Genomic DNA, 12,348 nt, shown 5'->3' with positions numbered 1-12,348 from the left:
AACAAGAATGGTTAAAGATCTTTCAGAACACAGCTAGATCCGCACACTCAGCAGCCCTACTGGAAACAAATTACAAATTCCTACTCCGTTGGTACCTTACCCCCCATAGGTTGAAATTTATATTCCCCGAAGCATCTGATAGGTGCTGGAGAAAATGTACAGGGAAAGGAACCCCTTTCCACATTTGGTGGGAGTGCCCCAAGATAGTAGATTATTGGAAGAATATCAACATAGAGATGAATAAGATGCTGAATCTTAATATTCCGCTAGACCCCTTAGTATACCTGTTTAATACAATCCCTAAATTCCCCTTCAAGCAATACACATCACTTCTCCAACTAGCTATATGTAGTGCAAAGCAGATTATTCCTAGACTTTGGAAGTCAGATACAGAACCCACTGTAACTATGTGGATAGCACAGATGAAAACTAATTTATCATTAGAAAGATTCTACTACTACACAGTGGGTAGACTGGATTACTTTGCAGAGATGATGTTCCTCTGGGACTCCTACTATCATCCTAAAACCGAAGAGAGATAGGATCTACAGGATTAGTCTAGATATTCGTACATAATGAAATTATTCTTGCAGAACTCATTGTCTCCTTAGTAAAAACGAAAAGGCTACGGATAAACAATACTATAAGCAACTTGTTAATGTAATATTTTGAGTGTGCTGATTTCTGACTGTCTGTTTGTATTATCATGTGGTAATATACCTTGTGAACTTTAGAGATAAAGACAAACTAATGATCCTGAACAGAAATGCGAACTTGATAGAGCAATATTTTTCTATTCTGTGGAATTTTTCTTTTTGAAATGTTTGTAATTTCTTTTTTGTTTCTTTATTGTTGAATAATTTTTGAATCACCTAAATAAAGAAAATTAAAATACAAATTAATATTTAAAAAAAAAAAAGAATATGACACGGAATTCAAGCCCATTATTAGTTGACACTTTGATAAATAGGCCTCCATGTTTGTAATTCATTTTATATCATATCATATATTTACATTTTTTTTTCCAATAGCTGAAAACTTCCCTACAAAATATAAAAAACATTCTGATGACCATATTTAATTTCAAGCAATAGTTTTTACTTTTTTATTGAAGACAAAATTTTCATTTTAAATTTGAAATGTGTAAAAAATCATTTGGAAAATTAAACTTATTTTTTTTATATACAAACAAGCATGATTCTAATTTAGCCAACAATTTTGATACAGGCATTATACCAATTATTAGAAGAGCAAATATCTAATATACATTGAGCACATAATTTAAAGGGACATTAAACATAAAGGGCAAGATTACAAGTAGTGTGCTAACAGTTAGTTCCGCACTAGCATTATATGGTTTATCACTGCTGTTAGTGCACGTCAGAAGGAGCATTTGTAATTTACAAGTTGAAAGTAAAGGGGAACACGTGAGGGCAATCGCAATTTATGCTAGACTGATTACTGGGACATCAGATCTCTGGTTAACTGTTACTCAAAACAAAAAAATATTTCGAAACATATCAAAAATACATTACAAAGTTTAGTTACACTTATAATAACACTATAATTTATATATATATATATATATATATATATATATATATATATATATATATATATATATATATATATAAAACAAAAATTCATTAAAATTATGGGGGGAGATAAAAAACTGAAATTAAAATTAAAATCCTCCGGCCTAGATTTAGAGTTCGGCGGTAGCCGTCAAAACCAGCGTTAGAGGCTCCTAACGCTGGTTTTGGGCGCCCGCTGGTATTTGGAGTCAGTGATTAAAGGGTCTAACGCTCAATTTTCAGCCGCGACTTTTCCATACCGCAGATCCCCCTACGCCATTTGCGTAGCCTATCTTTTCAATGGGATCTTTCTAACGCCGGTATTTAGAGTCGTTTCTGCAGTGAGCGTTAGAGCTCTAACGACAAGATTCCAGCCGCCTGAAAATAGCAGGAGTTAAGAGCTTTCTGGCTAACGCCGGTTTATAAAGCTCTTAACTACTGTACCCTAAAGTACACTAACACCCATAAACTACCTATGTACCCCTAAACCGAGGTCCCCCCACATCGCCGCCACTCGATTAAAAATTTTAACCCCTAATCTTCTGACCGCCACCTACGTTATACTTATGTACCCCTAATCTGCTGCCCCTAACCCCGCCGACCCCTATATTACATTTATTAACCCCTAATCTGCCCCCCACAACATCGCCGCCAGCAACTTAAAATAATTAACCCCTAATCTTCCGACCGCAAAGCGCCGCCACCTACGTTATCCCTATGTACCCCTAATCTGCTACCCCTAACACCGCCGACCCCTATATTATATTTATTATCCCCTAATCTGCCCCCCTCAACGTCGCCGACACCTGCCTACACTTATTAACCCCTAATCTGCCGAGCGGACCGCACCGCTACTATAATAAAGTTATTAACCCCTAACCCGCCTCACTAACCCTATCATATATAGTATTAACCCCTAATCTGCCCTCCCTAACATCGCCGACACCTAACTTCAATTATTAACCCCTAATCTTCCGATCGGAGCTCACCGCTATTCTAATAAATGTATTAACCCCTAAAGCTAAGTCTAACCCTAACACTAACACCCCCCTAACTTAAATATAATTTACATATAACGAAATAAATTAACTCTTATTAAATAAATTAATCCTATTTAAAGCTAAATACTTACCTGTAAAATAAATCCTAATATAGCTACAATATAAATTATAATTACATTGTAGCTATTTTAGGATTAATATTTATTTTACAGGCAACTTTGTAATTATTTTAACCAGGTACAATAGCTATTAAATAGTTAAGAACTATTTAATAGTTACCTAGTTAAAATAATAACAAATTTACCTGTAAAATAAATCCTAACCTAAGATATAATTAAACCTAACACTACCCTATCAATAAAATAATTAAATAAACTACCTACAATTACCTACAATTAACCTAACACTACACTATCAATACATTAATTAAACACAATTGCTACAAATAAATACAATTAAATAAACTAGCTAAAGTACAAAAAATAAAAAAGAACTAAGTTACAGAAAATAAAAAAATATTTACAAACATAAGAAAAATATTACAACAATTTTAAACTAATTACACCTACTCTAAGCCCCCTAATAAAATAACAAAGCCCCCCAAAATAATAAATTCCCTACCCTATTCTAAATTAAAAAAGTTACAAGCTCTTTTACCTTACCAGCCCTGAACAGGGCCCTTTGCGGGGCATGCCCCAAGAAGTTCAGCTCTTTTGCCTGTTAAAAAAAACATACAATACCCCCCCCCCAACATTACAACCCACCACCCACATACCCCTAATCTAACCCAAACCCCCCTTAAATAAACCTAACACTAATCCCCTGAAGATCTTCCTACCTTGTCTTCACCATCCAGGTATCACCGATCCGTCCTGGCTCCAAGATCTTCATCCAACCCAAGGGGGGGTTGGCGATCCATAATCCGGTGCTGAAGAGGTCCAGAAGAGGCTCCAAAGTCTTCATCCTATCCGGCAAGAAGAGGACATCCGGACCGGCAAACATCTTCTCCAAGCCGCATCTTCTATCTTCTTCCATCCGGTGCGGAGCGGGTCCATCTTGAAGCAGGCGACGCGGATCCATCCTCTTCTTCCGATGTCTCCCGACTAATGACGGTTCCTTTAAGGGACGTCATCCAAGATGGCGTCCCTCGAATTCCGATTGGCTGATAGGATTCTATCAGCCAATCGGAATTAAGGTAGGAATTTTCTGATTGGCTGATGGAATCAGCCAATCAGAATCTAGTTCAATCCGATTGGCCGATCCAATCAGCCAATCAGATTGAGCTCGCATTCTATTGGCTGATCGGAACAGCCAATAGAATGCGAGCTCAATCTGATTGGCTGATTGGATCAGCCAATCGGATTGAACTTGATTCTGATTGGCTGATTCCATCAGCCAATCAGAAAATTCCTACCTTAATTCCGATTGGCTGATAGAATCCTATCAGCCAATCGGAATTCGAGGGACGCCATCTTGGATGACGTCCCTTAAAGGAACCGTCATTCGTCGGGAGACATCGGAAGAAGAGGATGGATCCGCGTCGCCTGCTTCAAGATGGACCCGCTCCGCACCGGATGGAAGAAGATCGAAGATGCCGCTTGGAGAAGATGTTTGCCGGTCCGGATGTCCTCTTCTTGCCGGATAGGAGGAAGACTTTGGACCCTCTTCTGGACTTCTTCAGTGGATGTCTAGCCCCCGCTTGGGTTGGATGAAGATATCGGAGCCAGGACGGATCGGTGAACCTGGTATGGTGAAGACAAGGTAGGAAGATCTTCAGGGGCTTAGTGTTAGGTTTATTTAAGGGGGGTTTGGGTTAGATTAGGGGTATGTGGGTGGTGGGTTGTAATGTTGGGGGGGGGTATGGTATGTTTTTTTTTACAGGCAAAAGAGCTGAAATCCTTGGGGCATGCCCCGCAAAGGGCCCTGTTCAGGGCTGGTAAGGTAAAAGAGCTTGTAACTTTTTAAATTTAGAATAGGGTAGGGAATTATTTATTTTGGGGGGCTTTGTTATTTTATTAGGGGGCTTAGAGTAGGTGTAATTAGTTTAAAATTGTTGTAATATTTTTCTTATGTTTGTAAATATTTTTTTATTTTCTGTAACTTAGTTCTTTTTTATTTTTTGTACTTTAGCTAGTTTATTTAATTGTATTTATTTGTAGCAATTGTATTTAATTTATTTATTGATAGTGTAGTGTTAGGTTAATTGTAGGTAATTGTAGGTAGTTTATTTAATTATTTTATTGATAGGGTAGTGTTAGGTTTAATTATATCTTAGGTTAGGATTTATTTTACAGGTAATTTTGTATTTATTTTAACTAGGTAACTATTAAATAGGTATTAACTATTTAATAGCTATTGTACCTGGTTAAAATAAATACCAAGTTGCCTGTAAAATAAATATTAATCCTAAAATAGCTACAATGTAATTATAATTTATATTGTAGCTATATTAGGGTTTATTTTACAGGTAAGTATTTAGCTTTAAATAGGATTAATTTATTTAATAAGAGTTAATTTATTTCGTTATATGTAAATTATATTTAAGTTAGGGGGGTGTTAGTGTTAGGGTTAGACTTAGCTTTAGGGGTTAATACATTTATTAGAATAGCGGTGAGCTCCGATCGGAAGATTAGGGGTTAATAATTGAAGGTAGGTGTCGGCGATGTTAGGGAGGGCAGATTAGGGGTTAATACTATTTATGATAGGGTTAGTGAGACGGATTAGGGGTTAATAACTTTATTATAGTAGCGCTCAGGTCCGCTCGGCAGATTAGGGGTTAATAAGTGTAGGCAGGTGTCGGCGACGTTGTGGGGGGCAGATTAGGGGTTAATAAATATAACATAGGGGTCGGCGATGTTAGGGCAGCAGATTAGGGGTACATAGGGATAACGTAGGTTGCGGCGGTTTACGGAGCGGAAGATTAGGGGTTAAAACTGTAATGCAGGGGTCAGCGATAGCGGGGGCGGCAGATTAGGGGTTAATAAGTGTAAGGTTAGGGGTGTTTAGACTCGGGGTACATGTTAGGGTGTTAGGTGCAGACGTAGGAAGTGTTTCCCCATAGGAAACAATGGGGCTGCGTTAGGAGCTGAACGCTGCTTTTTTGCAGGTGTTAGGTTTTTTTTCAGCTCAAACAGTCCCATTGTTTCCTATGGGAGAATCGTGCACCAGCACGTTTTTGAGGCTGGCCGCGTCCGTAAGCAACTCTGGTATCGAGAGTTGCATTTGCGGTAAAAATGCCCTACGCTCCTTTTTTGGAGCCTAACGCAGCATTTGTTTTAACTCTCGATACCAGAGTTAAATTTATGGTGCGGCCAGAAAAATGCCCGCGGAGCGTTAACAGCCCTTTTACCGCCGAACTCCAAATCTAGGCCTCCATGTGTCAAAATTTAGCACATCTAGGCAAGATTCCCCTTTTGCTTTTTACCAGAAATGCCTCATAAACAATGTTACCAATGTACAAGAGAATTCTGGGTAAGATATGCAAATTAGATATGCAAGTTCTCAGTTTTTTTGCTTCAAAATACTGTTTTAACACAGCTATCCTTTTAACAGGATTATAGCAGCAAACCAGAAATCACTCACTAGACAAGCCTGTTTTGTTCTTTTTGGAACTCATCAGTAGGAGATAGATTTCTGGTTGCTGCATTGGTAAAGCTATTTTCAAGGTTAAAAGAAAATTCATTAAAATTATGGGGGGAGATAAAAAACTGAATTTAAAATCCTCCATGTCTCAAAATTAAATCAATGTAAATATTTGCATAGAAAATTAGCACATCTAGGAAAGATTCCCCGCTTGCTTTTTACCAGAAATACCTCATATACAATGTTACCAATGCACAAGAGAATTCTGGGTAAGATATGCAAATTATCAGTTTTTTTGCTTCAAAATACTGTTTTAACACAGCTATCCTTTTAACAGGATTATTGCAGCAAACCAGAAATCACTCACTAGACAGCCTGTTTCGTTTGTTTTGGAACTCATCAGTAGGAGATAGATTTCTGGTTGCTGCATTGGTAAAGCTATTTTCAAGGTTAAACCTAGATGTGCTAATTTCCTATGCAAATATTTACATTGATTTAATTTTGAGACATGGAGGATTTTAATTTCAGTTTTTTATCTCCCCCCATAATTTTAATGAATTTTGGTTTAACCTTGAAAATAGCTTTACCACTGCAGCAACCAGAAATCTATCTCCTACTGATGAGTTCCAAAAAGAACGAAACAGGCTGTCTAGTGAGTGATTTCTGGTTTGCTGCAATAATCCTGTTAAAAGGATAGCTGTGTTAAAACAGTATTTTGAAGCAAAAAAACTGAGAATTTTCATATCTAATTTGCATATCTTACCCAGAATTCTCTTGTGCATTGGTAACATTGTATATGAGGTATTTCTGGAAAAAAGCAAGCGGGGAATCTTGCCTAGATGTGCTAATTTCCTATGCAAATATTTACATTGATTTATATATATATATATATATATATATATATATATATATATATATATATATATATATATATTGAATAAAAAATGTATAAGGGCTCAGAGATTTGAGGTCTCAGGTGCTAGAAAAAAAGTCAGGCAAAGTGCTTTAGTATAGAGATACATGTATATATATATATATATATATATATATATATATATATATACATACATACATGTCTAAAGGTGTATTTGTATGTGTATGTATATATATATATATATATATATATATGTGTGTATGTTAGTATTTAAATGTGTATATATGTATTTAATGCATTGGAGCCCAAGTATATGAAAAGCATGTAAAAGCATATTTATGCAATATTTATATTTAAAGAGACATGAAACCCACAATATTTATTTCATGATTTAGATGCTTCTATTATCTACTTTATATCTATCTATCTATCTATCTATCTATCTATCTATCTATCTATCTATCTATATATATATATATATATATCTATATTGAATAAAAAATGTATAAGGGCTCAGAGATATGAGGTCTCAGGTGCTAGAAAAAAAGTCAGGCAAAGGGCTTTAGTATAGAGATACATGTATATATATATATATATATATATATATATATATATATATATATATATATATATTATATACACATGTCTAAAGGTGTATGTGTATATGTATGTGTATATACATATATATATATATATATATATATATATATATATATATATATATATATATATATATATATGTTAGTATTTATATGTGTATATATGTATTTAATGCATTGGAGCCCAAGTATATGAAAAACATGTAAAAGCATATTTATGCAATATTCATATTTAAAGAGACATGAAACCCAAAATATTTCTTTCATGATTCAGATGCTTCTATTATATACTTTGCTTCATTCTTTAGATATCCTTTGTTGAAGAAATAGCAATGCACATGGGTGAGCGAATCACATGAGACATATATGTGCAGCCACCAATCAGCAGCTACTATTTAGATATGCTTTTCAACAAAGAATATTAAGAGAATGAAGCAAATTAGATGATAGAAGTAAATTGGAAAGTTGTTTAAAATTGCATTCTCTTTCTAATGCATAAAAGAAAAAAAAAACATTATTCATGCTTACCTGATAAATTTATTTCTCTTGTGGTGTATCCAGTCCACGGATCATCCATTACTTGTGGGATATTCCCATTCCCAACAGGAAGTTGCAAGAGGACACCCACAGCAGAGCTGTCTATATAGCTCCTCCCCTCACTGCCATATCCAGTCATTCAACCGAAAACAAGCAGAGAAAGGAGAAACCACAGGGTGCAGTGGTGACTGTAGTTTAAAATTAAAAAATACCTGCCTTAAAATGACAGGGCGGGCCGTGGACTGGATACACCACAAGAGAAATATATTTATCAGGTAAGCATAAATTATGTTTTCTCTTGTAAGGTGTATCCAGTCCACGAATGAAGGGAGGGACAAGGCAGGTACTTAAATGGAAGGTACCACTGCCTGTAAAACCTTTCTCCCAAAAATAGCCTCCGAAGAAGCATCAAATTTGTAGAATTTTGAAAAAGTATGAAGCGAAGACCAAGTCGCCGCCTTGCAAATCTGTTCAACAGAAGCCTCATTTTTAAAGGCCCATGTGGAAGCCACAGCTCTAGTAGAATGAGCTGTAATCCTTTCTGGAGGCTGCTGGCCAGCAGTCTCATAGGCTAAGCGGATTATGCTTCTTAGCCAAAAAGAAAGAGAGGTTGCCGAAGCCTTTTGACCTCTCCTCTGTCCAGAGTAGACAACAAACAAAGCAGATGTTTGACGAAAATCTTTAGTAGCTTGTAAATAAAACTTTAAAGCACGAACCACGTCCAGATTGTGTAATAGACGCTCCTTCTTTGAAGAAGGATTAGGACACAAAGACAGAACAATTGATTGATATTCTTATTATATACCACCTTAGGTAAAAACCCAGGTTTGGTACGCAGAACTACCTTATCTGCATGGAAGATCAGATAAGGAGAATCACATTGTAAGGCAGATAACTCGGAAACTCTACAAGCCGAGGAAATAGCTACCAAAAAAAGAACTTTCCAAGATAAAAGTTTGATATCTATGGAATGAAGAGGTTCAAACGGAACCCCCTGAAGAACTTTAAGAACCAAATTTAAGCTCCAAGGTGGAGCAACAGGTTTAAACACAGGCTTGATTCTAACTAAAGCCTGACAAAATGCCTGAACGTCTGGGACATCCGCCAGACGCTTGTGCAAAAGAATAGATTGCGCAGAAATCTGTCCCTTTAAGGAACTAGCTGACAATCCTTTCTCCAATCCTTCTTGGAGAAAAGATAATATCCTGGGAATCCTGACCTTACTCCATGAGTAGCCCTTAGATTCACAGCAATAAAGATATTTACGCCATATTTTATGATAGATTTTCCTGGTGACAGGCTTCCGTGCCTGAATTAAGGTATCAATGACTGACTCGGAGAAACCACGCTTTGATAAAATCAAGCGTTCAATCTCCAGGCAGTCAGCCTCAGAGAAATTAGATTTGGATGGTTGAAAGGACCTTGAAGTAGAAGGTCCTGTCTCAGCGGCAGAGTCCATGGTGGAAAGGATAACATGTCCACCAGATCTGCATACCAAGTCCTGCGTGGCCACGCAGGCGCTATCAAGATCACCGATGCTCTCTCCTGCTTGATTTTGGCAATCAGACGAGGGAGCAGAGGAAACGGTGGAAACACATAAGCCAGGTTGAAGGACCAAGGCGCTGCTAGAGCATTTATCAGCGTTGCCTTGGGGTCCCTGGACCTGGATCCGTAACAAGGAAGCTTGGCGTTCTGGCGAGACGCCATGAGATCCAGTTCTGGTTCGCCCCAACGAAGAACCAATTGTGCAAACACCTCCGGACGGAGTTCCCACTCCCCCGGATGAAAAGTCTGTCAACTTAGAAAATCCGCCTCCCAGTTCTCTACACCTGGGATATGGATAGCTGATAGGTGGCAAGAGTGAATCTCTGCCCAGCGCGAATTATCTTTGAGACTTCTAACATTGCTAGGGAACTCCTTGTTCCCCCTTGATGGTTGATGTAAGCCACAGTCGTCATGTTGTCCGACTGAAATCTGATGAACCTCATTGTCACTAGATGAAGCCAAGCCTGAAGAGCATTGAATATCGCTCTTAGTTCCAGAATGTTTATTGGAAGGAGTGACTCCTCCTGAGTCCACGATCCCTGAGCCTTCAGGGAGTTCCAGACTGCAACCCAACCTAGAAGGCTGGCATCTGTCATTACAATTGTCCAATCTGGCCTGCGAAAGGTCATACCTTTGGACAGATGGACCCGAGATAGCCACCAGAGAAGAGAATCCCTGGTCTCTTGGTCCAGATTCAGTAAAGGGGACAAATCTGTGTAATCCCCATTCCACTGACTGAGCATGCATAGTTGCAGCGGTCTGAGATGTAGGCATGCAAACGGCACTATGTCCATTGCCGCTACCATTAAGCCGATTACTTCCATGCACTGAGCCACCGAAGGGCGAGGAATGGAATAAAGAACACAGCAGGAATTTAGAAGTTTTGGTAACCTGGACTCCGTCAGGTAAATTTTCATTTCTACAGAATCTATCAGAGTCCCTAGGAAGGAAACTCTTGTGAGGGGGGATAGAGAACTCTTTTTCTCGTTCACCTTCCACCCATGCGACCTCAGAAATGCCAACACTATGTCCGTATGAGACTTGGCAATTTGGAAGTTTGATGCCTGAATCAGGATGTCGTCTAAATAAGGGGCCACTGCTATTCCCCATGGCCTTAGGACCACCAGAAGCGACCCCAGAACCTTCGTAAAAATTCTTGGGGCTGTAGCTAACCCAAAGGGAAGAGCTACAAACTGGTAGTGCCTGTCTAGGAAGGCAAACCTGAGAAACCGATGATGATCTTTGTGTATCGGAATGTGCAGATAAGCATCCTTTAAATCCACTGTAGTCATGTATTGACCCTCCTGGATCATAAGTAGGATGGTACGAATAGTCTCCATCTTGAATGATGGAACGCTGAGGAATTTGTTTAAGATCTTTAGATCCAAAATTGGTCTGAAGGTTCCCTCTTTTTGGGGAACCACAGATTTGAGTAAAATCCCTGTCCCTGTTCCTCCTTTGGTACTGGATGGATCACTCCCATAACTAGGAGGTCTTGTACACAGTGTAAGAATGCCTCTCTCTTTATCTGGTTTGCAGATAATTGTGAAAGGTGAAATCTCCCTTTTGGGGGGGAAGCCTTGAAGTCCAGAAGATATCCCTGGGATATAATTTCCAACGCCCAGGGATCCTGGACATCTCTTGCCCACGCCTGGGCGAAGAGCGAAAGTCTGCCCCCTACTAGATCCATTACCGTATAGGGGGCCTTTCCTTCATGCTGTCTTAGAGGCAGAAGCAGGCTTTTTGGCCTGCTTACCCTTGTTCCAGGTCTGGTTAGGTCTCCAGACCGTCTTGGACTGAGCAAAAGTTCCCTCTTGTTTTGCATTAGAGGAAGTTGATGCCGCACTTGCCTTGAAGTTTCGAAAGGCACGAAAATTAGACTGTTTGGCCCTTGAAACCAGGCCCGAATAGGGTCTGCCCCTTGAAGGGAATGTTAAGCAGCTTCGATTTTGAAGTAACGTCAGCTGACCATGATTTAAGCCATAGCGCTCTGCGTGCCTGGATAGCAAAACCAGAATTCTTAGCTGTTAGTTTAGTCAAATGAACAATGGCATCAGAAACAAAAGAATTGGCTAGCTTAAGTGCTCTAAGCTTGTCAAGTATTTCATCCAATGGAGTCGCTACCTGTAAAGCGTCTTCCAGAGACTCAAACCAGAACGCCGCAGCAGCAGTGACAGGCGCAATGCATGCAAGGGGCTGTAGGATAAAACCTTGTTGAATAAACATTTTCTTAAGGTAACCCTCTAACTTTTTATCCATTGGATCTAAGAAAGCACAACTGTCCTCGACAGGGATAGTAGTACGCTTTGCTAGAGTAGAAACTGCTCCCTCCACCTTAGGAAATGTCTGCCATAAGTCCCGTGTGGTTTCGTCTATTGGAAACATTTTTCTAAAAACAGGAGGGGGAGAGAACGGCACACCTGGTCTATCCCATTCCTTAGTAATAATTTCTGTAAATCTTTTAGGTATTGGAAAAACATCAGTACACACCGGCACTGCATAGTATTTATCCAGTCTACACAATTTCTCTGGCACTGCAATTGTATCACAGTCATTCAGAGCAGCTAAAACCTCCCTGAGTAACACGCGGAGGTGTTCAAGCTTAAATTTAAATGTAGAAATATCAGAATCAGGTT

General features: G+C 38.7%; 1 protein-coding gene across 1 annotated transcript in view; it reads right to left on the bottom strand.

Annotated features, from left to right (window-relative positions):
* Positions 1–553: 553 nt before the first annotated feature.
* LOC128664321 (uncharacterized) overlaps positions 554–12,348 on the bottom strand; it is a 28,514-nt gene continuing 16,719 nt past the window's right edge. The window contains 1 exon segment of the mRNA XM_053719161.1: positions 554–606. Coding sequence (XP_053575136.1) covers positions 554–606 — 53 coding nt within the window.

The sequence above is a fragment of the Bombina bombina genome, chromosome 6 (assembly GCF_027579735.1).
Source record: "Bombina bombina isolate aBomBom1 chromosome 6, aBomBom1.pri, whole genome shotgun sequence".
NCBI classification, from domain to species: Eukaryota; Metazoa; Chordata; class Amphibia; order Anura; family Bombinatoridae; genus Bombina; species Bombina bombina.
Note: the sequence above shows the minus strand (reverse complement) of the source record. Positions and strands in the feature narration are given on the sequence as shown.